At 49.7% G+C, this 26,727-nt stretch overlaps 1 protein-coding gene across 1 annotated transcript in view; it reads left to right on the forward strand.

The window, feature by feature from the left end:
• Positions 1–26,727, forward strand: part of tie1 (tyrosine kinase with immunoglobulin-like and EGF-like domains 1) — a 111,952-nt gene that overhangs the window by 16,207 nt on the left and 69,018 nt on the right. Inside the window, exons 2-5 of the mRNA XM_038793959.1 lie at positions 8,907–9,200; positions 23,344–23,454; positions 24,743–24,898; positions 26,546–26,677. Of these exons, the coding sequence (XP_038649887.1) occupies positions 8,907–9,200; positions 23,344–23,454; positions 24,743–24,898; positions 26,546–26,677 (693 nt within the window). The remainder of the gene's footprint in view (positions 1–8,906; positions 9,201–23,343; positions 23,455–24,742; positions 24,899–26,545; positions 26,678–26,727) is intronic.

Genomic DNA, 26,727 nt, shown 5'->3' on the forward strand with positions numbered 1-26,727 from the left:
GGTTTACTCCCACAGTCCAAAGATGTGCAGGTTAGGTGGATTGGCCATGATAAATTGGCCTTTGTGGCCAAAAAAAGGTGAGGTGAGGTGGGGTTACTGGGTTACAATGATAGGGTGTAGGTGTGACCTTAAGTAGGGTGCTCTTTCCAAGAGCCGGTGCAGACTTGATGGGCTGAATGGCCTCCTTCTGCACTGTAAATTCTATGATTCTATGAAATCCTGATTTCACGGGCGGGGTTCTCTCAGCCCAGGGCCGGGCCGTAGAATCCCCGTCACCGGCGCCACGCTGTCCCGCCGCCGGCATGCGATTCCGCCATTGGCGCTGGCGTGGTTGGCGTGCCAATTCCTGGGCCAGGATGGACCGAACGGCTGTCATGGAAACGTCGAGTCCCGCCGGCGCCGTCTGCACCTTCCCCGCAGCCGCCGGGAACTCAGGGTCGGGTGGCGGCCTGTGTGGGAGAGGGGGGGTCCCACGCCGGTGGGGGGGGGGGGGGGGCCTCCGATGTGGCCTGGCCCGCGATCGGGACCCACCGATCGGCGGGCCAGCCTCTCTGTCTCCCGGCCTCCTTACTTCCACGTCAGCACTTGTCCTCCTGCGTCATGTTGGGTCGGGGCCGGCGCAGACAAGGGAGACACCGCGCATGCACGGAAATCAGGCCAGTGGGACTGCGCATGCGCGGTTTCGCGCCGGACCCACTGTGCATGCGCGCATCCCCCGGCGCCCATTCCACGGCCGGATCAGCAGCTGGAGTGGCGTGAACCACTGCAGGGCTGTGCCGAACCTCTGTAGGGGCCAGAATTGCTGATCCTGGGGGCATGTTGGCGCCGTCGTGAAACACAACGGCGTTTCCGCCAGCGTCAGCACTTAGCCTCAGGATCAGAGAATCCCGCCCCACATATTCCATTTAACAGAAGGGGATTGAATTGCTGACCATAAGATTTTTTTTTGTCCTGAGCAACAGATTGCCATTGAGCTGGCACAAAATAAACCCCCGTATTTGTGCCGCATAGACCATTAAATGGTTATTCCAAGTGAAAATTGATAAGCGCCTTGAATTATGGGACCTGCCTCAGCTGAGTGTTACAGTTCATGTACGTTCTTGCTGAATGTGTCCCCAACCCAGAGGTGAGCAAAAGATGTATCATACAGCTCTGTCTCGCACACATAAATATTCTCATTAGGTGTTATTTTTAACCAAGCACATTGAGGAAATGAGCTAGACATTGTTCCAGAGTTGTGGTGGAGGAAATGAGAACACAGTTGCACCTCGCCTGTGAAATGTGTCAGTTTCCTTGTTCTGAAACATTTTATCCCATCTTCTAAAAGCCCAGCTAGAAGATATTCACAAAAAAGCCAAGCCCTCTGGATATGCAACAGGCTGGTGCTCTTGCTGCCAATGGTCATGCTGCTTATGGGAAGACCCTGCAGTTGTGAGAGGGTAGAGATGATTGGATGTAATAATGCAGGCAAGAGATATGAGCCACTTAGCAAATGGGAGCCTGTTATGGGCCAAGATTTAGAAAACTCTGAAGTATATCATGGAGTTCACCTGACCTACAACTGTTTATAGATTTTGGTTAGGATGAGCACAAGAGCCTGTCTTTCAGGTGTTATTCAACAGTGGCGTGAAGCACTTTTAATCAAAAACAAGCTTTATTCTACGAATTCAGTTAACATTTTTACAAACACACACAGTAAACATTTTTATCAAACGTAAATACCCCACACAGCTACAGTAATCTATGTACCACCCTGAATAAATTTCCCCTTTAGCTGTTCCAATTTAATAACAAGATCCCCTAAACCAGTACCCCCTTTTCAAAGGGGTGGCCCAGCACACAGCACTCAAGACCTTGTATAGATGCACTTGTTTTGTTTCCAAAACAGCAGGTGTGAATTCCTTCCAGAAAATAGTTATCACGTTTCAGTTATCAAATAATCTGGAGACAGCTTTTAAAATAAGGATAGAGAGACAGGACAAGACTTCTCTGTCTGAATCCAGCAGCCAAATGTGTACAAAGAACAAAGAAAAGTACAGCACAGGAACAGGCCCTTCAGCCCTCCAAGCCTGTGCCAACCATGCTGCCCGTCTAAACTAAAATCTTCCACACTTCCTGGGTCCATATCCCTCTATTCTCATCCTATTCATGTATTTATCAAGATGCCCCTTAAATGTCACTATCGTCCCTGCTTCCACCACCTCCTCCGGCAGTGAGTTCCAGGCACCCACTACCCTCTGTGTAAAAAAACGTGCCTCGTACATCTCCTCTAAACCTTGCCCCTGGCACCTAAAACCTATGCCCCCTAGTAATTGACCCCTCTACTCTGGTAAAAAGTCTCTGACTATCCACTCTGTCTATGCCCCTCATAATTTTGTAGACCTCTATCAGGTCATCCCTCAACCTCTGTCATTCCAGTGAGAACAAACCGAGTTTATTCAACCGCTCCTCATAGCTAATGCCCTCCATACCAGGCAACATCCTGGTAAACCTCTTCTGCATCTGTAAATGAAAGCAAAATCTCAGAGCCACAAAACAAGCCCAAACTAAAATGAAAGTAAAACACAGCCCAGTTCCACCCACACAATGACATCACTGAAGCCATGATAAGCCAAAACATTTCTTAAAGGGACACTCCCATGACAGAGCCACTCCATCCACCCATCCTCACCCCCAACCCCAAGATGGACGGCACGGTGGCACAGTGGTTACCGCTGCTGCCTCACAGTCCTAGTGACCCTGGTTTGATTACCACCTTGGGTCACTGGGTGGGCGGCACGGTGTCACAGTGGTTAGCACTGTTGCTTCACAGCTCCAGGGTCCCAGGTTCGATTCCTGGCTTGGGTGACTGTGCGGAGTCTGCACGTTCTCCCTGTGTCTGCGTGGGTTTCGTCCAGGTGCTCGGTTTCCTCCCACAAGTCCTGAAAGACGTGCTTGTTAGATGAATTGGACATTCTGAATTCTCCCTCAGTATACCCGAGCAGGCGCCGGAGTGTGGCGACTAGGAGATTTTCATTACTATGTTAATGTAAGCCTACTTGTTACACTAATAAAACTTTTTATCATTATTAGACCATTCACTGAGATGGGTGGAAGGATGGCAAAGCAGAGGGGACAGGTTACGAAAAATTGGGAGTCATTTCCATGTTAGGACCTAAGGGCATTGAGCTGTGATATTCCTTCTGGGCTAAATACTGTCAGTGCTGGGGGTCTGAAATTAAAACAAAAGGTTTTGGAAAAGCCGCTTCTTTGGAGAGAGAAACAGGATTAACATATCAAGCAGCATGGTAGCATAGTGGTTAGCACAGTTGCTTCACAGCTCCAGTGTCCCAAGTTCGATTACCGACTGGGTCACTGTCTGTGCGGAATCTGCACGTTCTCCCCGTGTCTGCGTGGGTTTCCTCCGGGTGCTCCGGTTTTCTCCCTGTGGTAGTCGGTATTAGAGGTATTACGGGACGTAGACTGATGCTGTAAGATCATTGGTGTGGGAGGTACCTGAGATAGTAAGATCATTGGTGAAGCCTGCCTGCTGGTTCGGCCTAGGAAGGCGGAGTATAAGAGTCTGTGTCTCCCTAGCTGCTGCATTCTGTACCTGCGCTGCTGGGGGAAACATCTAGTCCAATAAAGCATTCAATTGTCATCCAATCTCGCTTCTGGAGTCATTGAGCATCAAGCCGGAGTGTCTGCAACTGAGCCCCCATGCGGCAAACTCAGCGGCAACCTTCAAACAATGGCCGGTGTTCTTCAACGGGTACCTCATGACGGCCATGACTACACCCATGGAGGACCAGAAACTGCAAGTTCTCCACTCAAGGGTGAGCCCAGAGATCTACACGCTCATCGAGGATGCGGATGATTTCGAGGCCGCGATGGCCCTGTTGAAAGGAGACTATATTCGCGCAGTACATCAGGTTTACGCCCAACATCTGCTAGCGACTAGGCGACAAATCCCAGGGGGAATCGCTAGACGAATTCTACCGCGCACCTCTGGTACTAGGTAGGAACTGTGACTGTCCGCAAGTTTCAGCCAGCGACCACACAGAACTTTTAATCCGGTACGCACTTGTTGCTGCAGGTATGCTATCCTCCCAAATCCATCAGCGGCTGCTGGAGAAAGATCACTAGGCCTCAAGGAGGCACGGGCCCTTGCTAGCTCCCTAGATGTGGCCTCCCCCAACACCCGCGCGTACGTCCCCGACCGTGCGGCAGCCCCATGAGCAGCGTGGCACCCACCCGCGGCCGACCCCGATGCATCCCCCATCCCCCCACAAGCTTGTGCCGCGCGGCTGCCAGGCAACCCCGGGGGGCCCCGCTGCTATTTTTGCGGGCAAGCCAAGCACCCCCGGCAACGCTGCCTGGCCCGCTCCTGCATTTCCAAAGGCTGTGGCAAAAGGGGGCTTTTCGTGGCGGTATGCCAGGCCCGGGCGGTTGCCGCTGTCTCCGGGGGGTGAACCGGGGCCGCTGCCACAACTCTCTCCGCAGGCCACGTGCGGCCTGTGGGCGCCGCCATCTTCAATTTCCCGAGCCACATGCGGGCCCCGGGCGCCGCCATCTTGTTCCCAGGGACCACTTGCGATGCGTGGGCGCCACCATCTTGCCCACCCCCAGCCATGTGCGACCCGTGGGCGCCGTCACCTTGGCTGGAGTCTCAGGACCCCGATTCGGATGACCACACACCACCCGAGGAAAATCTTTAGCTTCTACCACAACTCGCCTCGGTGATCCTGGACCAGTCTCGACCCCGAACGCTCTCGACCGCGACGACGACCGTGCTCATCAACGGACACAAAACATCCTGCCTGATCGTCTCCGGGAGCACAGAGAGCTTCATACACCCCAACACGGTAAGGCGCTGTTCTCTTCCCATACACCCAGTTAACCAAAGAAGCTCCCTATCCTCCAGGTTTCTCTCTGTAGAGATCAAGGGGTTCTGTGTAGCTAACCTCACGGACCAGGGAAGAGTATTTAAGAATTTCCGATTCTACGTCCTCCCTCACCTCTACGCTGCAACGCTCCTGGGATTGGACTTTCAATGCAACCTCCAGAGCGTAACCTTTAAATTCGGCGGCCCTATACCCCCCTCACTGTCTGCAGCCTCGCGACCCTCAAGGTCGACCCGCCTTCCCTTTTTGCAAACCTCACTCCGGATTGCAAACCCGTCGCGACCAGGAGCAGATGGTACAGTGCCCGGGACCGGACCTTCATTAGGTCGGAAGTCCAGCGGTTACTGAAAGAAGGTATTATCGAGGCTACCAACAGCCCCTGCAGAGCTCAAGTAGTGGTTGTAAAGACCGGGGAGAAGCACAGGATGGTCATCGATTATAGTCAGACCATCAACAGGTATACGCAGCTCGACGCGTACCCTCTCCCCCACATATCTGATTTGGTCAATCAGATTGCACAATACAAGGTCTTTTCCACGGTGGATCTCAAATCCGCCTATCACCAGCTCCCCATTCACCCGGACGACCGCAAGTACACTGCATTCGAAGCAGATGGGCGGCTCTACCACTTCCTGAGGGTTCCCTTCGGTGTCACAAATGGAGTCTCGGTCTTCCAACGGGAGATAGACCGAATGGTTGACCGGTACAGTTTGCGGGCCACGTTTCCGTACTCGATAACGTCACCATCTGCGGCCATGACCAGCAGGACCACGATACAAACCTCCGAAAATTCCTCCATTCCGCAAAAATCCTTAACTTGACCTACAACAAAGACAAATGCGTGTTCAGCACCGACCGTCTAGCCATCCTTGGCTACGTAGTGCATGAAGCCCCGAACCCCGACCCCAAACGCATGCGCCCCCTCATGGGGTTTCCCCTCCCCCACTGCTCCAAGGCCCTGAAACGCTGCCTGGGATTTTTTTCATATTACGCCCAGTGGGTCCCCAATTATGGGGACAAGGCCCGCCCACTAATCCAATCCACGGTTTTCCCCCTGTCGGCAGAGGCCCGTCAGGCCTTCAGCTGCATAAAGGCGGACATCGCAAAGGCCACGATGCACGCAATCGATGAATCCCTTCCCTTCCAAGTCGAGAGCGACGCGTCCGACGTAGCTCTGGCGGCCACCCTCAACCAAGCGGGCAGGCCCGTGGCCTTCTTCTCACGCACCCTCCATGCTTCAGAAATCCGTCATTCCTCCATTGAAAGGGAGGCCCAGGCCATAGTAGAGGCTGTGCGGCACTGGAGGCATTACCTGGCCGGCAGGAGATTCACGCTCCTCACTGACCAACAGTCGGTAGCTTTCATGTTCGATAATGCACAGCAGGGCAAGATAAACAAAGATACGATCTTACGGTGGATGATCGAGCTCTCCACCTACAACTACGAGATCTTGTATCGTCCCGGGAAGCAAAACGAGCCTCTTGATGCCCTATCCCGCGGCACATGTGCCAACGCACAAGTGGACCGACTCCGGGCCCTCCATGAGGACCTCTGCCACCCGGGGGTCACTCGATTCTTCCATTTTATCAAGACCCGCAACCTGCCCCACTCCATCGAGGAGGTCAGGACCGCCACCAGGAACTGCCAAATCTACACGGAGTATAAGCCGCACTTCTACAGGCCAGAGAAAGCACACCTGATAAAGGCTTCCCGTCCCTTTGAACGCCACAGTATGGACTTCAAAGGGCCCCTGCCGTCCACCGACCGCAACACGTACTTCCTGATCATGATTGACGAGTACTCCCGGTTTCCATTCACCATCCCCTGCCCCGACATGACCACGACCACCGTCATAAAAGCCCTCCACATTATCTTTACCCTGTTCAGTTTTCCCCGCCTATATACACAGCGATAGGGGGAACTCCTTCATGAGCGACGAACTGCGTCAATTCCTGCTCAGCAAGGGCATTGCCTAGAGCAGGACGACCAGTTATAACCCCCGGGGAAACGGACAGGTAGAGAGGGAGAACGGAACGGTCTGGAAGACCGTCCTACTGTCCCTACCGTCCAGGAATCTCCCAATCTCCCACTGGCAGGAGATCCTTCCTGGTGTTCTCCACTCCATCTGATCACTGCTGTGTACCACGACCAACGAATCACCTCATGAACGTCTCCTTGTCTTCCCTAGGAAAACCTCTTCCGGGACTTCACTCCCAACCTGGCTGGCAGCTCCTGGACCCATTCTGCTCCGCAAACAAATGCGGGTGCACAAGTCGGACTCATTGGTCAAGAGGGTCCACCTCCTTCACGCTAACCCTCAGTACGCCTATGTGGCATACCCCGATGGCTGGCAGGATACGGTCTCCCTACAGAACCTGGCGCCAGCTGGATCCCCACCCACACCCCGCCCCCAACCCCACCCTCCCTCCCACCGGCACACCCCATGGCTGCCCCCTTCCCAGGTGGATCGGTTCTTCCACTGGTCCCACCCAGGGGTGATGAAGCTACCAAAGAAGCCAAAATCACGCTCCCGGAGTCACGAATGCCTGAGCCGGCACCTGCATCACCAACTGCGACGATCACAGAGGACGACCAGGGCCCCTGATCGACTAATTGCTTCATTTTGATATGTGCATGTAAATGAATACTGTAAGTAGTTGTGACATGTAATAAGGCAAAACACTGTACCACCAACGGGTACCACCATAAGCTCTACCACTGTATAACGCAAAACCACCACCCCCGCCGGACTCTTTTTTTAACAGGGGGTGAATGTGGTAGTCGGTATTAGAGGTATTACGATACCTAGGTTGGTGCTGTAAGATCATTGGTGTGGGAGATACCTGAGACAGTAAGATCATTGGTGAAGCCTGCCTGCTGGTTCCGCCCAGTAAGGTGGGGTATAAGATTCTGTGTCTCCCTAGCTGCTGCATTCTGTACCTGCGTTGCTGGGGGAAACATCTAGTCCAATACAGCCTTCAATTGTCATCCAATCTCATTTCTGGAGTCATTGATCGAGCATAACTCCCACAGTCCAAAGATGTGCGGGTTGGGTGGATTGGCCATGCTAAATTTCCCTCAGTGTCCAAAAAATGTTAAGTGTGGGTTACTGGGTTACGGGGATAGGGTAGATATGTGGGCTTTGTTAGGGTGCTCTTTGTAAGGGCCAGTGCAGACTCGATGGGCCGAATGGCCTCCTTCTGCACTGTAAATTCTATTCTATTCTATTCCAATATAACTTTTGCTTAGAACTGAAGGGAGACCTACCTCTCTCACTCCTTCTCTAGGTCTTGAAGAAAAATAGAGTTGAGCCTGAAACCTGTGAAATAAATTTAAACACCATTGTCGGTTATTGGAAAAAAACCCATCTGGTTCACTGATATCCTTCCGGGGGGGGGGGGGGGGGGGGGGGGAACTCTGTCATCCTTACCTGGCGTGGCCTATATGTGACTCCAGATCCACTGCAATGTGTTTGACTCTTAAACTGTCCTTGGGGAATGTGCAGCCCGGTTGCGCAGTGGTTAGCACTGATGCCTCATGGAGGCGAGATCCCAGGTTCGATCCCGGCTCTGGGTCACTGTCCGTGGAGACTTTGCACATTCTCCCCCTTTTTGCGTGGGTTTCGCCCCCACAACCCAAAGATGTGTAGTTTAGGTGAATTGGTCGCGCTAAATTGCCCCTTAATTGAAAGAAATGAATTGTGAGCTCTAAATTTATTTTTTTTAAATGTCCTTGGGGATAAAACCAATTCCTACAATTTCAGTATCTTGGAGGAGTTAAAAGGATTGTAGCATTCAAGGAATGTGTCAGTCCTGAATACCCTCCAACATCATGTTAGTAAGAATAGCTGAAAATGACACATAGTGCACCTGATGTTCTGATAGGTGCTTCCAGCAGAGAAAGTCCCTTATAATATCCAGAATTAACCATGTAGTTTCAAAGCGTGCTTTGTGAGGGGGCATCTGACTTCATAGTTTAATTTTCAGATCCTGAAACTTTGTTCTCTGTGCTTTCTTTACCCAGGAGCAATTATTGACCTCTACCTGATTACTGACCTCAAGCCTTCGAACAAGTTTCCCCTCTCCTGTGTGTCTGGTGAGCGCCTCTTCAATGGTCCGGAGCTTAAAATGGAAAAGGACAGTTCAATATTTCAAGTGAAAAGACATAATTTCAATTATGTAAGAGACCCAAGTAGGAGCAATGGCATCCAGGCAACAGGTTCCAGTAAGGACTGGGAGCAGGTGGGGATCTACTACTGTGAAGGAAGACGACAAACAGAGAAAACGCACATTGTGACGATCATTAACAGCAATTCAGGTAAAGTTTGGAAAAGCAGAAGCGACAGAAACAAAGCAATTTGTCCAAGTTTTATTTGTTATTGAGCCTTCAGTTCTGTTCGGGTACACAAGGAGTTTTAAAACAGTTTAAATTAGGCGAATCGCGCCCAATCAGCCAAGGCAGTTTTTAAAATATATTTTATTCAGGCATTTGAAAAACAAACAACAAACAGAACAAATTAAAGCAGAAGTGAAATTGTACAACATAATGAATAACCAACAGCCATTCCCCTCCCCCTTTACCCCACCCTCCCGTCCTGCCTTCCCCCTTTTTAATCCCCGTAACTTCCCCCCCCCCCTCTTCTGGCACCTCAATCCTACTTAAAGATGTCAATAAACAGCTTCCACCTCCAGGCGAACCCATCAACCAACCCCCTCAAAACAAACTTGATCCTCCCCAACCTCAGGAATTCTGCCAGGTAAATCACCCACACCCCTGTTTTTGGCGGCTCCGAGTCCCTCCACCCAAGCGAAATCCATCTCCAGGCTATCAGGGAGGCAAAGGCCAAGACATCAGCATCTCTGGCCCCCTGGGACCCGGGTCTTCCGACACCCGAATATTGCTACCTCTGGACTCAGGGCCACCTTCACCCCAAATATCTCGGATATTATGTCCACAAACCCCTGCCAGAACCCCTTCAGTTTCGGACATACCCAAAACATGTGGATATGATTTGCAGGCCCCCTCGCACACTGGCCTCTATTCCCTCAAAGAACCAACTCATCCTCGCCACCGTCATATGCGCCCTGTGGTCTACTTTAAACTGAATAAGACTGAGCCTTGCACACCACGAGGATGCACTCACCCTCCACCTCAATCCCCCCCCTCTCGCCCTCTCAGAGCTCCTCCTCTTACTTCTGTTTAATGGGCTCCCTCCCAATCCATCAGCTCCTTGTAGACCTTGGACACCTTTCTAGCGTTCATTAGCAGAGGGATTGAATTTAAGAGCCGTGAGGTGATGATGCAGCTGTACAAAACCTTGGTCAGGCCACATTTGGAATACTGTGTGCAGTTCTGGTCGCCTCATTTTAGGAAGGATGTGGAAGCTTTAGAAAAGTTGCAAAGGAGATTTACCAGGATGTTGCCTGGAATGGAGAGTAGGTCATACGAGGAAAGGTTGAGGGTGCTAGGCCTTTTCTCATTAGAACGGAGAAGGATGAGGGGTGACTTGATAGAGGTTTATAAGATGATTAGGGGAATAGATGGAGTAGACAGTCAGAGACTTTTTCCCTGGGTGGAACACACCATTACAAGGGGACATAAATTTAAGATAAATGGTGGAAGATATAGAGGGGATGTCAGAGGTAGGTTCTTTACCCAGAGAGTAGTGGGGGCATGGAATGCACTGCCTGTGGAAGTAGTTGAGTCGGAAACGTTAGGGACCTTCAAGCGGCTATTGGATAGGTACATGGATTAGGGTAGAATAATGGAGTGTAGGTTAACTTCTTAAGAGCAGCACGGTAGCATTGTGGATAGCACAATTGCTTCACAGCTCCAGGGTCCCAAGTTCGATTTCGACTTGGGTCACTGTCTGTGTGGAGTCTGCACATCCTCCCCATGACTGCGTGGGTTTCCTCCAGGTACTCCAGTTTCCTCCCACAGTCCAAAGATGTGCAGGTTGGGTGGATTGGCCATGAAAAATTGTCCAAAATTCTATGATTAACCTAGGACAAAAGTTTGGCGCAACATCGTGGGCCGAAGGGCCTGTTCTGTGCTGTATTTCTCTATCTCTATCTACCCCTCTCTCAACAACACCTAATCCTGCAGCCCCAAGGGTGGCAACCCGAGAAAGGAAGGCAACTCCCTCCTCACGAAATCCTGGACCTGCAAGGACCTGAACCCATTCCCTATAGGCAGCTCGGACTCTTCCTCCAGGTCCTTTAATATCGTAAAGCTGCCCCCTACGAACAGGTCCTTGGATAGCTCAATGCCTGCAAGCCACCGCCCCCAAAACCTCGCATCCAGCTCCCCATGTGCAAACCTATGATGATCACAGATCGGTTCCCACACCGAGGCACCCTCCAGTCTCAAACGCTGCCTCCACTGCCCCCATACCCTCAAGGCCAACACCACCACTGAGCTCACAAAGTACCTGGTCGGTGAGAACGGTAGAGGCGCTGTTAACAATGCCCTCAAGCTCGTTCACCTGCAAGAAGCCGCCTCCATCCATCCCATACCGACTCCTCCACCACTACCCATTTCCTGTCAATAGCAATGTTAGCCAATATTAGCCACCCAGTAGTAATTCATTATATTCGGCAGCGTCAACACCACTCCCACCCCCCACCCCACCTTGCCCCCACTCCAAAAAACGCTCTTGACTCACGGTGTCTTCGCTGCCCACACAAACCCCCAAATCAGAGTATTAAACTTCTTACAGAATGACTTCGGTACATAGATCGGAATGTTCTGAAATATAAACAGAAACCTTGGCAGCACCGTCATCTTCACTGTCTGCCCCCATCCCGCCAACGACAGTGACAGCACATCCCACCTCTGAAAATCTCCCTTCATCTGTTCCACCAGCCAAGTCAAATTTAACTTTTGTAACTGCGCCCAACCCCGCGTCAACTGGATGCCCAAATATCTGAAACTCTTCCCCCACCACCTTAAACAGAAGCTCCCCCAATCTCCTCTCCTGGCCTCTGGTCTCAATCGTGAACACCTCGCTCTTTCCCATGTTGATCTTGTACCCGGAGAACTGCCTTAAGTCGGATGCCTGCGTTGAGGAAGGGGGGAGATCCCCCCTCTCCCCAGACTCATCACCAGCAATGGCCCTGATGCACAATCAATGGACACGAAACGTAGGTGAAGTCCAAAACGAAAGGCTTTAATCAGCAAGAAGTGAGCCCGGCAGCAGACGTACAGAAATGGCCTGGCTGCTGGGGAACACGGGTTCTTATACCCCACCTCGTAGGCGGAGCTACCTTCCTCTTGGCCAATAAGACTACAGAGAACACAATACTTGGGCCAATGAGCAGCGAGACCTCTGCACCAATGGCAGCTCATACTCCCAGGTACCGTAATACCCCTAGTCATACTACCACAGGCCCCAGGTCCTCCCAAATGTTTTATAAAATTCCACTGGGATCCCATCCGGGCCCGGGGCCTTCCCTGCCTGCATCACCCCGAAACTCTCCATCGCCTCCCTCAATCCCACAGGGGCCACAAACCTTGCACCAACTCCTCGTCCACCCTGAGAAACTCCAGCCCATCCAGGAACCGCCGCATTCCCTTACCCTCCGTCCCGGGTCTCCGATTCATACAATCTCCTGTAAAATTCCTCAAACAATCCATTCACCCCCACCGGGTCCACCACTGTCCTTTCCATCCCGTCTTTCACTCGAACAATTTCCCTCGCCGCCTCCTGTTTTCTCAAGCTGGTGGGCCAACATCCTACTCGCCTTCTCCCCATGCTCGTATATTGCCCCTCTGACCCTCTGCAACTGCCCCACCGCCTTCCAACCCAAACTCCATCTGGAGCCTCTGCTTTCCCTTCAATTTGCCTGCCTCTGGGGTCCCCGAGTACCTCCTGTCCACCCTCAAAATCTCTTTCACCAGCCTTGCCATCTCTCTCCATTCTGCCTTCTCCTTATGTACACAATTGAAATAAGCTCCCTCCGAACCACCGCCTTGAGTGCGTCCCACAGCGTCGCGGCCATGACCTCCCCCATGTCGTTCAGCTCCACATACCCCCAAATGGCGGTCTCCACCCGCTCTCATACCTCCACATCCGCCAACAGCTCCACATCCAGCCTCCACTGTGGGCACCGGGCCCCATACCCAAAACCCTTCCCCTCCCCCGGTTCACTCGCAAACCCACCCAGTGTGGTGCATGGTCTGAGACCACAATCGGCGAATACTCCGAATCGATCACCCCCACCAACAACACCTTGTCACCACAAAAACATCAATTTGGGAGTACAGCCGTGGCACATGGAAAAAATACAAATATTCCTTTCACCCTTGGCCTCCCAAACCTCCACAGGTCCAGCCCCTCCACACGCCCCATGAACACCTTCAGCTCCTTCGCCACCGCCGACACCGTCGCCAACCTCGGGCTCAACCAATCCAAACGTGGCTCAATGACCGTGTTAATCCACCCCAACCCTCATGATCAACCGATCAGAGTCCAGGTCAGGAATCTTAGCAAGCACCCACCTCATAAACGCCACATCATCCCAATTAGCAGCATAAACTTTTACAAGGACCACCGGAATCCCCGCCAGCTTGCCACTAACCATCACAAACCTCCTCCCCTCAAATCTGCCGCAATATTCCCCGCGTCGAACGCCAGCCGCTTATTTACCAGCACCGCCAGCCCCCTCATCTTCATGTCCAGATCAGAATGGATCATTTGCCCTCCCCATCCTTTTCTCAGAATTGCCTGATCTCCATCTTTAAATAAGTCCATCTTCAGACTCCTTGGGTGCGCGAACACGGGTGACTGCTGACCGGCCCATTCGGCCCCTTCACGTTCCACATAATCAACGTGGTCGGGCGGCTCCCCGCTCCTTCCCCTGCCAATCAACCATACCCCTTTTTGGGCCAGCCCCCGGCCCATGTCAGGCGACCGTCTAGGCCCACCCTTGGATGTCCACTGTCATCACTCTCTTTCCTGCTGCGCCACTGTAACCACACCCTTGTCAGTACCCCCCGCCCCCAAACAAAACAACAGCCACATCCATCCCCTGTATCAACCACCTGACCACCCGTCACTGTGCTCCCATTAACTAGCCCACCCAGCTAGCAGGGCAGCTCCCCGCCCAAGGCCTCCAAACCTCCTATCCACCCTCATTCCCCTTCCCGCTGCTGCCCCCCGTCCACCTTACCTCAAAAACAAAGAAACAAAAAAAGGTGCACTCGCCCTTGATGCTCCCAAAGCACCCTGTCACCAAAGCCAACAAAACACTTCAAAGGAGGAAAAGCTCTCCGAAAACAACCAAAAGAAAACACCTTCTCACACCTCCTCAAAAATTCAGTGTCCTTCTTCTCCTACTCAAAAACTCCATCGCCTCCTCTGGCATACCAAAATAGTATTCTCAATTCTGCAAAGTCACCCAGAGACGGGCCGGGTACAGCGCTCCTCACATCACTCCCTTTTTGAAGAGGGCAGCCTTGACCCGATTAAACTCGGCTCTCCTCCTCGCCAGTTTTGCGCCCAAGTCTTGTTCCCCTCCCAGGTGCATTTCCTTGTTTGCCTCGCCCACCGAAGAATCTTCTCTTTGTCCAAGAAGCGGTGCAACCGCACCACCATCGCCCTCGGCATCTCGCCCACCTGCGGCCTTTTCATCAGTGCTCGGTCGACCTCCACAGGCCGGTCAAAGCCCCCTCCGCCACCAGCTTTTCCAGAATTTTGGCCACATACGTGCCGGCCTCCGCTCCTTCAATGCCTTCGGGCATCCCCAAAGTTCGCCTTCTGGAGCGATTCTCCAGATCCTCCACCTTCTCCTTTAGCCTCTTTTGGGTCTCCCGTATCACCCCCACCTCAGCCACCAACAAGCCAAGCTGCTGCTTGTGCTCTCCCTCACTGCCTCCTCCACTATCCGGATCGCCTGGACCTGTGACACCAGCCTGTGCTCCACCCGGTCAATCCCTGCTTTGAGCGGCGTTACCAGCTTTACCAGGTCCTCCAGGGCTTCCCTTTTCTGCTGGCTGAACGTTTCATTTAAAATGTGCACCAGCTGCTCCCTTGACCACTGGGCAGGCAGGACAGGCCCTTTACCCTCCGCCATCTTAACCTGTGGAGCACAAAGACTCTCCTGCTCCACCAGTCGTCTTCTTCTCGACCCAATGCTAGTTTGTGGATGCATCTACCAGCCACACCAAGGGAGTTACACCTTCTCTTGGCACTCCTACACCTCTTTCCATCCAAGATTCCACCCCTCAGATGGGGAAAGGACTGAAAAATTCTACCTTGAGCGGGAGCTACCAAATGTGTGACCGCTCACTCCATGGCGACCACTGGAAGTCCAGCCAAAGCTCAGTTGACAGCACTCTTACCTCTGATTCCCAAGCTTCTGGCATCAAGTGCCAGTCCAAGGCATGAGTACAAAAAATGTTACTGAGGGGATCAAGCACTGCTGGAGATGCCACCTTCTAAATGAGACATTAAACAAGAGTCCCATCTGCCTGCTCAGGTGTAAGTCAAATATCCCATGGTACTATTTTGAGGAAGATCCAGGGGAATTATCCTGAGTGTCCCAATCAATATTTATCCCTCGAGCAACATCCCCATAAATCACAAAAATCAAGGGGTTAGGAGAGGTTATTGGGTTACAGGGATAGGGTGGAAGTGAGGGCTTAAGTGGGTCGGTATAGACCCGATGGGCCGAATGGCTTCCTTCTGCACTATGTTCTATGTTCAACTGGGCACTCTCACATTGCTGCTATGGGATCTCAATGGATGAAAATTGGCTTCTGCATTTCCGATATTACAATTACAGCTACTCTTAAAAAGTAGTTCATTGGCTGTAAAACACGTTAAGGTTGTGAAAATGCTGTATAAAAACATGTCTTTCTTTTCTTGCTGAAAAAAGAGACATGCTATCATAGCTTTTCATCTTGCACGCAGCAGGATAGCACACAAGAAATTACCAGCAGTAATGGGGTAACAACGGTTAATGCTGCATTCTCTTCCCATGCAGTATAAATAGTTGTTCCCCCTTTACAGTTAGTGATTTCTTACGAGCTATCCTGATGCGTGAAAGATGAAAAACGTTGCTATCATGTCTCTTTTTTAAGCAGCAGTCAAATTTTGTACTACTAATTTACAATGTTGTTTTGTAGGTGGGTAGAGATTTGTGGTGGATGACATTGCACTGGCTTCCTGTTATACACAAGCTGCCTGATATTCAGTCCCATTGTTGGAACTTGAATCCAATCGGGCAAGGCAAATAACAAATGGCCCATCTCATGCCCATTCATAAATAGGGACAGTCCAATTAATTTGTTGAAATCTCTGATTGACATTGCCTTTGGATTGTAAAAAGACACCAATGGATCTGTAGCTTCTTTAGGGATATCTATGGGTCTGGATTTCTCAACTCAATTCAGTTCATTTGGAGTCTTTGCCTATTTGAAAGTTGGAAAGAGTATTAGTTAAGATAGAAATCAAATGACATGGAGAAAGAGTTGCTGGTTAAGAAAAGTGAGTTGGGCATAGCTTATCAGAGAGTTGTTAAGTATTGTTTTCTATTAAATGAGACAGGAAAGTTTAACAGCTCAAAGACACATTAAGTTTTTGCTACTTATCCTCTTCATCTATTGTTCAATAGATTTTCTTGGTATTTAAAGTCCAAAGGAAGGTCCAGTTTAATATCCCGCTGTCACTTGTGTAGCATCTGGCGGAGTCACAGGATGGAACCAATAGCAAATGGAAGTCGAGTTTTCTATTTATTATCCTTTGCCCACTACTTGACCTGCCCAGATATTAGGACAAAAGGTAGATACCCTCGAGCATGTAGGGCATGAGGCCTACCCTGCTAGAGCATTCAGAAATTGGGAGGCAAGTGCTAGAGAGAGTACAAAAGGTAATAAAGGTTTGTGACTGCCCAACTAGCGCATCTAAATAAATGGATTTGTATGACTGTGATTGGTGATCCTTTACTGATCTCTAAATTGGCCCATGATCAGCAATGCACTTAGGAAAACAAGAAATAGGAGTTGAATTGGGCCATTCAATCAGTCGAGCCTGCTCCACCGTTCTATTTCATTCATGGAATCTGGTGTGGTTGGCAAAGCCATTGATTGCCCATCCCTAATTGCCATGGACATGTGGTAGTGAGCCAGCTTCTTGAACTTCAGCAAACGTAACAGCTTGGGCAGAGTCATAGAGTTTTACAGAACAGAAAAAGGCCCTTTGGTCCACCGTGTCTGTACCAGACATTAAGCACCTATCTATTCTAATCCCATTTTCCAGCACTTGGTCCATAACCTCCTATGCTACGGCGTTCCAAGTGCTCATCTACATGCTTCATAAATGTTGTGAGAGTTCCCTGCCTCAACCACCCTTTCAGTCAGTCAGTTCCAGATTCCTACCATCCTCCGGGTGAAAAAGCTTTTCCTCAAATCCCCTCTAAATCTCCTGCCCCTCACCTTAAATCTATGCCCTCCTGGTATTGAGCCCTCAACTAAGGGGAAAGGTTTCTTCCTATCTACCCGATCTATGTCCTTCAGAATTTTGTACACCTCAATCAGGTCCCTCCTCAGCCTTGTCTGCAACAAGGAAAACAACCCCAGCCTAACCAGCCTCTCTTCACAGCTGGAATGCTCCAGCCCAAGTAGCACCTGGTGAACCTCCTCTGCACCCTTCTGAGTGCAATCACATCCTTCCAATAGTGTGGCGACTAGAACTGTACACAGTACTCTATAGCCTAACATGTGTTTTATACAGCTCCATCATAACCTTACATTCTATGCCTCGGTTAGTAAAGGAAAGCATCCCATATGCCTTCTTAACCATCTTTATCTACCTGTCTTACTGCCTAGAGGGAACTATGGACATGCACCCCAAGATCTCTCTGGAACTCTGTATTTCCCAGCATCCTACTGTTCATTGTGTATTCCCTTGCCTTGTTAGTCCTCTCAAAATGCATCACCTCACACTTTTCAAGGTTAAATTCCATTTGCCACTGTTCTGCCCATCTGACCAGCCTATCTATATTACCCTGTAATCTGAGGTTTTCCTCCTCACTATTTATAACACTATCAATTTTTGTTTCATCTTCAAACTTACTGAGCATACCACCCACATTCCCATCTAGATCATTAATGTACATTACAGAAAACAAGGGACTCAACAGCGATCCCTGCAGTACACCACTGGATACAGGGGGGCAATTCTCCAATATGGAGCCCTAGTATTCATGCCATCGTGAATGCCGTCGCATTTCACAACGGCGCGAACGGGGCCCGAATACGACCGATTCTGGCCCCCATAGGGGGCCAGCACGGCGCCTGAGCGGTTCATGCCGCTCCAGCCTCCTTTCGCAGCGCCAAATGGGCACCTCAACAACCCGTGCATGCGTAGTTGGGCCGCGCCAACGACTTCTTTAGTGCGCCAGCCCCGACCAACGTGGCGTCAGTGTTCAGGGGCCGGCCGCGCCATTAAGTAGGCCTGGGGGGGGTGGGAGGGCCAGACCCCATCGGAGGCCCCCCCCCTCAGTGAAGGAGCCCACCCCCCCCCCCCCCCCCCCCCCACACAGGCCAACCCCACCGACCGTTCGCGCAGAGTTCCCACCGGCAGCGACCAGGGATGCACAGCGCCGGCGGGACTCTGTCGTATCGGCGCGGCCGCTCGGCCCATCCGGGCCAGAGAATCGGCAGCCTCGCCGATACCAGCGGCCGGCGCCGCGCCAAACGCGCTGCCGCAAATGGCGCTGATTCTCCGCACCTCGGAGAATCACGCGCCGGCGTCGGGGCGCCATGGCGCGGTTGCAGCGATTCTCCGGCCCGGCGCAGGGCTCGGAGAATCGCCACCAGGCTACCAGTCACAAAAACAACCTTCAACCAACAGTCCCTGCCTCATCCCATGAAGCCAATATTGGATCCAATTTTCCAAATTGCCCTGGATCCCATGTGCTCTTACCTTCTTGATCAGTTTCCCATGTGGACTCGTAAAATATCTTAATGAAACCAATGCAGACTACATCCATAGTACTGCCCTCATCTACACACCGAATCACCTCCTCAAAAAGTTCACTCAAATTTATGAGACATGATCCCCACTTAAGAAACCCACGCTGACTATCCTTGAATAATGCTTGCCTCTCCAAGTGGAGATTAGTTCTGTCCCTCAGAATTATTTCCAATAAGTTTCCTACCACTGTTGTTAGACTTACTGGCCTGTAACTACTGGTTCTTCCCTACTTCCCTTCTTGAATAATGACACCACATTAGATGTACTCCAGTCATCTGGCACCTCTACTGTTGCCAGAGAAGATTTGAAAATTAACGTCAGAGCCTCAACAATCTCCTCTCTTCCCTCAGGCTTCAGCCTAGAATACATCTCATCTGGGCCTGGGGATTTATCCAATTTAACCCTGCTAAAACTGCTAACACCTCCTCATCTCAATGCTAATTGGTTCAATTATATCACTGCTTTCTATACCCACATGGACCTTCTCCATAGTGAACACCGATGTAAAATATTCATTTAATACCTCACCTACATCTTTAAGCTCCACACACAGGTTGCCACGTTGATCCCGAATAGACCCTACTCTTGCCTTGGTTACCCCCTTGCTGTTAATATACTTATAAAGCACTTTGGAATTCTCCTTTATTTTCCGCACCAGTGTTTTTTCATGCCCCCTATTCCCTCTTTTGATTTATATTTTAAGTACCCACCCTGCATTTTCTATGCTGCTCTAAGGCATGCACTGTTTTCAGCCTTCTGTCATAAGCCTCCCTTTTTTCCTAGTCCATCCCTTGACATCCAGGGTTCTCTAGACTTTTTGTCCCACCTTTTACCTTTACAGGAACGTGATGGCCCTGTACGCTCTCCATTTCCTGCTCTGACATGGATTTTTCGACAAGTAGCCAGTGCCAATGGCGCCGATTTTCCGGTCAATGGAGAATCGGCGGACCGGCGTTGGGGCAGCGACGTGTGAATCGCGCCCGGCCCTGAAATTCTCCAACCCGGCCCGATCATCCCGCCTCCTCTGTTTTTGGCCTCTCACACGATTAGCGGCCATTACGGGATTGGCACCCAAGGCTAGCGGGGCTGCCAAATCGTGGCTAATTTTGGCTACTTTTTAAATTTTCCCATTCCACCTGCGACAATGTCCACCACTGGTGGGACAAAAAAAGATTACTAGTCCCGTAACCACTATGTGACCATGCCTTCAATTCAGTGAGGCCATGGCTAAACGTCAACATCAATTCCACCTTCCTTCCCTATCCCAGTACCCGCTGATTTCCTGAGTGCCCAGAAATCTATTGCTGTCAGCCTAGATATATTCAGCAACTGAACATCCAAACACCCAATTATTACAGCTTTAAATTCAGTTCGAATGCAATCACATCTCTCAAAATGTCCCAAAATACTTCAAATCCGAAGAATCTATTGTAAGATACTAAAATGCAACAATCGTATTGTACAGGCATTCCAGAAAATAGCTACTGGACGATGTTTGGTTTTCTTTGGGGCTGTTTGTCGAGGGAGGACTTTTCTCTTTGCTCACTACGTTAAACATCTTCAAGTTTCATCATTGTTCAGTGCCATTAAAATGTTGTAACTCTATAAGATGCACCCTTGGACATCATGTTTTCAGCATTGTGTCTCACAATGTTGCTAAAATAATCCCTTGGAATATTTTATCAAAGGTGTAAGCAGCAAAAGATTATGAAGGTTCCTATGAAATTCCTTGGCCGGGATTCTCCAACCCCCCGTCGGGTCGGCGGCGCGAATCCCGTCCCTCCGCCGGCTGCCCTATTGTCGGGCGCCGTTTTTTGGGCGGCGCCGGGGTTCCCGCCACGCCAATTGGGGGCCGTTGGCAGCGCCCCCCCCCCCCCCCCCCCCCCCAGCAATTCTCCGGGCCCCCATGGGCCGAGCGGTCGTCCATTTTTGGCCACACCCGCCGGCATGAATCACTCAACTTACAAACCGATGGGACCTGGCGGGTAAATCGGTGGGCGTGGTGCTCGGGGGCGCGGGGATATTCGACCCGTGGGGGGCCCCCATGGTGGCCTGGCCCGCGATCGGGGCCCGATCTGCGGGCGGGCCTGTTCCGTGGGGCACATTTTCCTTCCGCGCTGGGCCACTGTAGGGCTCCGCCATGGCCGGCGCGGAGAAGAGAAACCCCATGCTCATGCGCCAAAATACACCGGCCGTTCTGTGCATGCACGGAACCATGCTGGCAGTTCCGCGTGTGCGCAAGATCATGCCGGCCCTTCACCGCATTCGCAAACTTGCGCAGTCCCTTCAGTGCCGGCTGGAGCGGCGCCAACCCCTCGTCGTCCACCTATCCCCCAAAAGTGCGGAGAATTCCAGACTTTCGGGGGCTGCTGAAGCCGGAGTGGTTGGCGCCGGTTCTCCCGCCGGCGTGGGGTCTTAGTCTCCCAGGAGGGAGAATCCCACTGCATTTGTTTCTGCTTCCAGAGGTGGCTTTGTCCATTCACCATTATCTTCCATAATTTATTGATAAATGGATTTTCAGCTCAGGTAACTAATTTATAATTCATTTTGTGAGAGATCACTTTATAAGTCTCACAACCAGTGTTAAATAATACCTATTGTTATGAACTATATTAACTACATTAGCTATTTTTAAATTCATGATGCATTATCTTATGGCATCTGAGATGATCAGATAGCATTTAATGACATCCCAAAGATGATCACTGAAAACTTTCCCAATGCGTGTGTTTTACAGATGGTTCTTACCATTCTGATGAATCAGTGACTCCTTCTCTATGAAGCAGGGTGCTCTAGTCTCCTCCAGTGTTATGTTGCAACTGCTACAGTTATGTAGCTCCAAAGATGTGCAGGTTAGGTGGATTGGCCATGATCAATGTCCAATATGGGGATAGGGCAGCAGAGCTGGCCTTGGTCGGTGCAGACTCGATGTGCTGAATGGCCCCCTTCTGCACTGTAAGGATTCTATGGATTCTATACATTCAGGGTTGGTGCAAGAGTATTAGATACCCTTCAACCCCGCACTCCCTCCCCCCAAAATTACATTTCAAAAATTAATATTGCGCATTAATATGAATAAAAAATCTACATTTTCATAATTACATTTGTTTCATATGAAAACAGAGAATATGATGATAACTGATTCCTTCAGCCATATCACAGGATAAGCACTAGAAGAAATGCACATCTGATGTTTAATATGGCTTAATACTGTTTTCCTGCAACAGTTATGAGACAACTTTATGCACAATTTACACAATCAATAATCACTACTTCAGAGTGGGCTAAACTAGACTACGTCCTTTGATATTATTTACCAGTTCACAGTTTTGGAATACTCATGTAGATGTACAAATTTGCAAAACTGTTGCATAAACAGAAAGAAGAAGAAAATATATGAAAACGTGGGAAAGACTGCAGTGTAAATGCACGGAAAGCGGTTATGCATTCTGTGTTTGGTCTCCGTAATGTAGACTACTTAACTTCAGAACTGGTTATACCCACCATGCCCAGAGCAATCAAGGCAACTTAGAAGATCAACTAAATTTAACCCCATAAGATAATAATAATAATAATCTTTATTATTGTCACAAGTAGGCTAACATTAACACTGCAATTAAGTTACTGTGAAAATCCCCTAGTCACCACATTCCGGCATCTGTTCGGGTACACAGAGGGAGAATTCAGTATGTTCAATTCACCTCACAGCACGTCTTTTGGGAATTGTGGGAGGAAACTGGATCACCTGGAGGAAACCCACGCAGACATGGGGAGAATGTGCAGACTCCACACAGGCAGTGACCCAAGCCGAGAATCGAACCTGGGACCCTGGAGCTGTGAAGCAACAGTGCCAGCCACTATGCTACCGTGCCGTCCAATATCCTCGTACATGTGCCCACCTCTGTTTAATCATTCATTAGGAATGTCTGTTTGTTAACTCACAAACTTACATCACAAACCATTTTTGTATCCAGTAACTCTTCATCTTCCATGACCATTGTATCAGTATTTGGCAACTGTTCCCCCATCATGTGTTTGGTGAGCCTGCTGTGCCCTGGATGGTAATTTAGTATATCCTTCTCTGCTATTACTGTCAGTGTCTGTGGCATTGTTGTGAAACTTGGGTGGCATTGTGGGTGGTATGGTAGCAAAGTGGTTAGCACTGTTGCTTCACAGCTCCAGGGTCCCAGGTTCAATTTCCGGCTTGGGCCGCTGTCTGTGTGGAGTCTGCACATTCTCCCCATGGCTGCCTGGGTTTCCTCTGGGTGCTCCGGTTTCCTCCCACAAGTCCTGAAAGACGTGCTGTCAGGTAATTTGGACATTCTTAATCCTCCCTCCGTGTACCCGAACAGGCGCCGGAATATGGCAACTAGGGGCTTTTCACAGTAACTTCACTGCAGTGTTAATGTAAGCCTACTTGTGACAATAAAGATTATTTAAAAAAAAGAAAAACTTAAAACTGACTTTATTTTCAATTTCCAGCTGAATTCTACCCCAACAAGCTCACAACTACGGTGAACAAGGGTGAAACAGCTCTGCTTGTAGTCCAGAGACTGAGTGCCGTGAATGAAGATGTCATGTGGAAGTGTAACGGTGAGTCAAACAATCCTGCTCTTGACCTCTCTGTTGAGCAGTGTGTCAGCTTCTCCTGCAGGAAGAGTGGAACTGGATAGTCGAATCGCATAATGTAGCTGAGGAGGAAATAGGACAGTAGCAGGTAGGCAGTACGTAGGTGCAAATTAACACATGATGGGCAGAAATTAATGGAGCTTGTCGGAGTGGGAATGATAATGGGAGGTCCCAGAGAATTGGGCAGGAGTGCCCGCGTCTGATGCCTGGCATTAGAAAAATTGTTCCGAATTTATTGAGGTTTGGGCAAGAAGGGCATAACATGGGAATTCCACTGACTGTAATGTCAATTAGGCTCACCAATAAGCCACTTAAAGTCAATTATCCTTGAGTCCACAGGGATTTAATTGTGGCTCAGGCATTTAACAGGGGTATAACGACCCCCTTAGGGGTCAAATCCTATATTGTATATGGTTCCCCTCCTACAATTTGGAGTACGTACTCCCCAGGCACCCCCCTAAGTGGGAGGAACCTCACAGGATATAAATCTCGACCTGGGAGCAAATCAGGGAGGGTGACCCTGTTGGTTGAGATGTAATGTAATTGTAGCATTGTGAGTAAAGTAATTAAACCTCGTTGTTGCCTGCCTACCTGGTGTCATATGAAGTCTTTACCTTCGCTAATCGCAAGGACTCATATGGGTTTCCTGCTCCTAATGAAAAGGGTCGTAACACCCCTGTTAAAAGTTGGAGGAGTGGTCCCCTTTGAGGAGAGGCACAGTGCCTGATTGAGGGACCTAACACCAGGCAAGAAGGACGCTACAGAAATCCACTGCCCTGCCAGTGGCCCCTCTCCCCACAACCCCCATTCTGCCCCACACTTACCTCCAATGATCCAACGATGATCCTTTGTGAAGGTCTCAGTTCATACGGGGGGGGGCTATGACAGTAATTCTATCTGACATGTGATAAGTAAAGCATGCTGGGTGGGGGAGAAAGGTGACCTCAGGCATGCAATTCTCAACTCTCTGCTCTACTGGATGGAGCGACTTTTCTTGCATCTTGCCGAGTCTGTTGCAGACAAATCGCTTGTTGTTAGTCAGCAACTTAATTATCACTGCAGTACTATGTACCTGAATGGTGGTGGACAACCTAAGGAACCTTGGTCATTTCTTCAAGTTATTCCAATGTTCCAAATGTTGCTGAAAATGTGTTCCTTTCCTTCTCTTCCAATCTATCTCATCCCCTTCAGCTGTCTTACTGAATTCTTGACAAGCCTTTCAGATGTATAAAGGGCTGTGTTTTTATCTTAGGTACCTACTACAGTACAATCCACGTGAACGAAATAGAGAATGGGACTGTTTCCTTGAAGATTGAAAATGCGACTCCTTCCCACACTTGTGTTTATAGCACAACAACGCTCAGCGGGTTTTTTCTGAAAGGAGCTTACTTCAGACTTATTGTCCGGGGTAAGTCCTTGTCTAAATTTAGCAGAAAAATGGGGTAGTTTCACACAGACAGATACAAGCCACAGTATTAGGCTAATAGATGTAAATGGTAGTTCACTTGGCCACAAATATCCATCCCTACAACTGTTCTGTCAGTACAAGGAAAACACGAAGACTATAATATATTTTAAAAATTAAATGAAAGGGTTGTTACTAAAGTGGGGTTTTTCAAAAGCTGAAATGTGCAACAATTTATGCATTGCACACTAACAATGGCATGGGATCACATTCCTTCCAAGACTCCGTTCTAAAACTTAAAATACCACAAGGTTTTAAAAAAACCATAATATTATCAGATCACCAAAAAATCACGAGTGCCATTTTTCAGCGTGGCGCAGCCTCGCTGGCAGCGGAATTCTCCGTTCACGCGGTCAGCCAATGGGGTTCCCCATTGTGGCCACCTCCACGCCGTCGGGAATCCTGCAGCATATTGTCGAGAAAGCATTAAAGCAACAACTGAGCCTGGCTTCTTCACAACTCAGCAATGGATGCGAAGGTCTGCCGTAGCATAGAACCATAGAATTCCTACCGCGCAGATGGAGGCCTTTCGGCCCATCGAGTCCATCGATATTAACTCCCTAATCTGCCAACAACTACCCTAGCATTTTCTGATTACTTTGCTGCACTGAATCATTTTCCTTAATTCCAATACCGATAAATGCCCGTGCATAGTAATCCTCTCTCATCTGAGCAAAGATGTCGAACCTGGAGACTCATTATGGGCAAACGATTCCTAGAGTGGAACTTAAGGGCCCCAATGCAGCTGCAAAATAGAGTCATAGAGTTTTACAGCACGGAAACAGGCCCTTTGGCCCATCCCAGTAAGCACGTATCCTTTCCAATCCCATTTTCCAGCACTTGGCCCTTGCCTTGTATGCAATGGCATTTCAAGTGCTCATCTTAATACTTCAGAAATGCTGTGAGCGTTCCTGCCTCTACCACCCTTTCAGGCAATGAGTTCCAGATTCCAATCACCCTCTGTGTGAAAAGGTTTTCATTACATCTCCTCTAAACCTGCCCATTACCGTAAATCTATGCCCCCTGGTTATCCCCCCCTCCACTAAGGGGAAAATGCGACAAGTCGTTTAAAAGCCCATTGACTTTGGCGGGTTGGGTAAATCCCGCCGCCGGAAGTGGGCCGTAAAATTCTGCCCTGAGAGTAATAATGTTGGCCTTGAATGAATTGTAAAACATGTGGGGAAAATTTCTGATCTGACTATTAATACTTCTCTTCAATTTTAAAATTTCCATGTGTGTGAGTTTGTGGGGTAGGTCTCAGTGTTAAAGGCATTTACCTCATCTGTTTTGAAGGCTGGGTGGTAAGTACACATCTCGTACATAAGGTAAAAATGACAGGAATTCACTGCATGTAAAGTTACTTTGTTTTGTACTCTCCAGCGTGTAGGTGAAATAGCAAGCAGATGGAAGGAAGCATATCGCACCCACACTTCAAAAATTAAAGATGAATCGTGCTTTTTGCATAAAACGGAATTCTGAAATGTCACCAGGATGCGTGCCCAGAAAGTGTTGCGCGAGCTTTAGCTGCATTTGATTCGATAGTTACAGAATAGTAATTTTATATTCTACTTGCATTATGTTTTGTTTCAGCTTGTCCTGATAGGAAATGGGGTACCGCGTGTGATAAGGACTGCCCTGATTGTTTGAATGGAGGAATCTGTCATGAAGGCACAGGGGAGTGTATCTGTGGACCAGGTTTTACTGGAGAAAACTGTGAGATTGGTGAGGAAACAAAATTAGCACCATTGCAGAATGAGATTTTGTAAACCAGT

This window comes from Scyliorhinus canicula, chromosome 4 (assembly GCF_902713615.1).
Source record: "Scyliorhinus canicula chromosome 4, sScyCan1.1, whole genome shotgun sequence".
Classification (NCBI taxonomy): domain Eukaryota; kingdom Metazoa; phylum Chordata; class Chondrichthyes; order Carcharhiniformes; family Scyliorhinidae; genus Scyliorhinus; species Scyliorhinus canicula.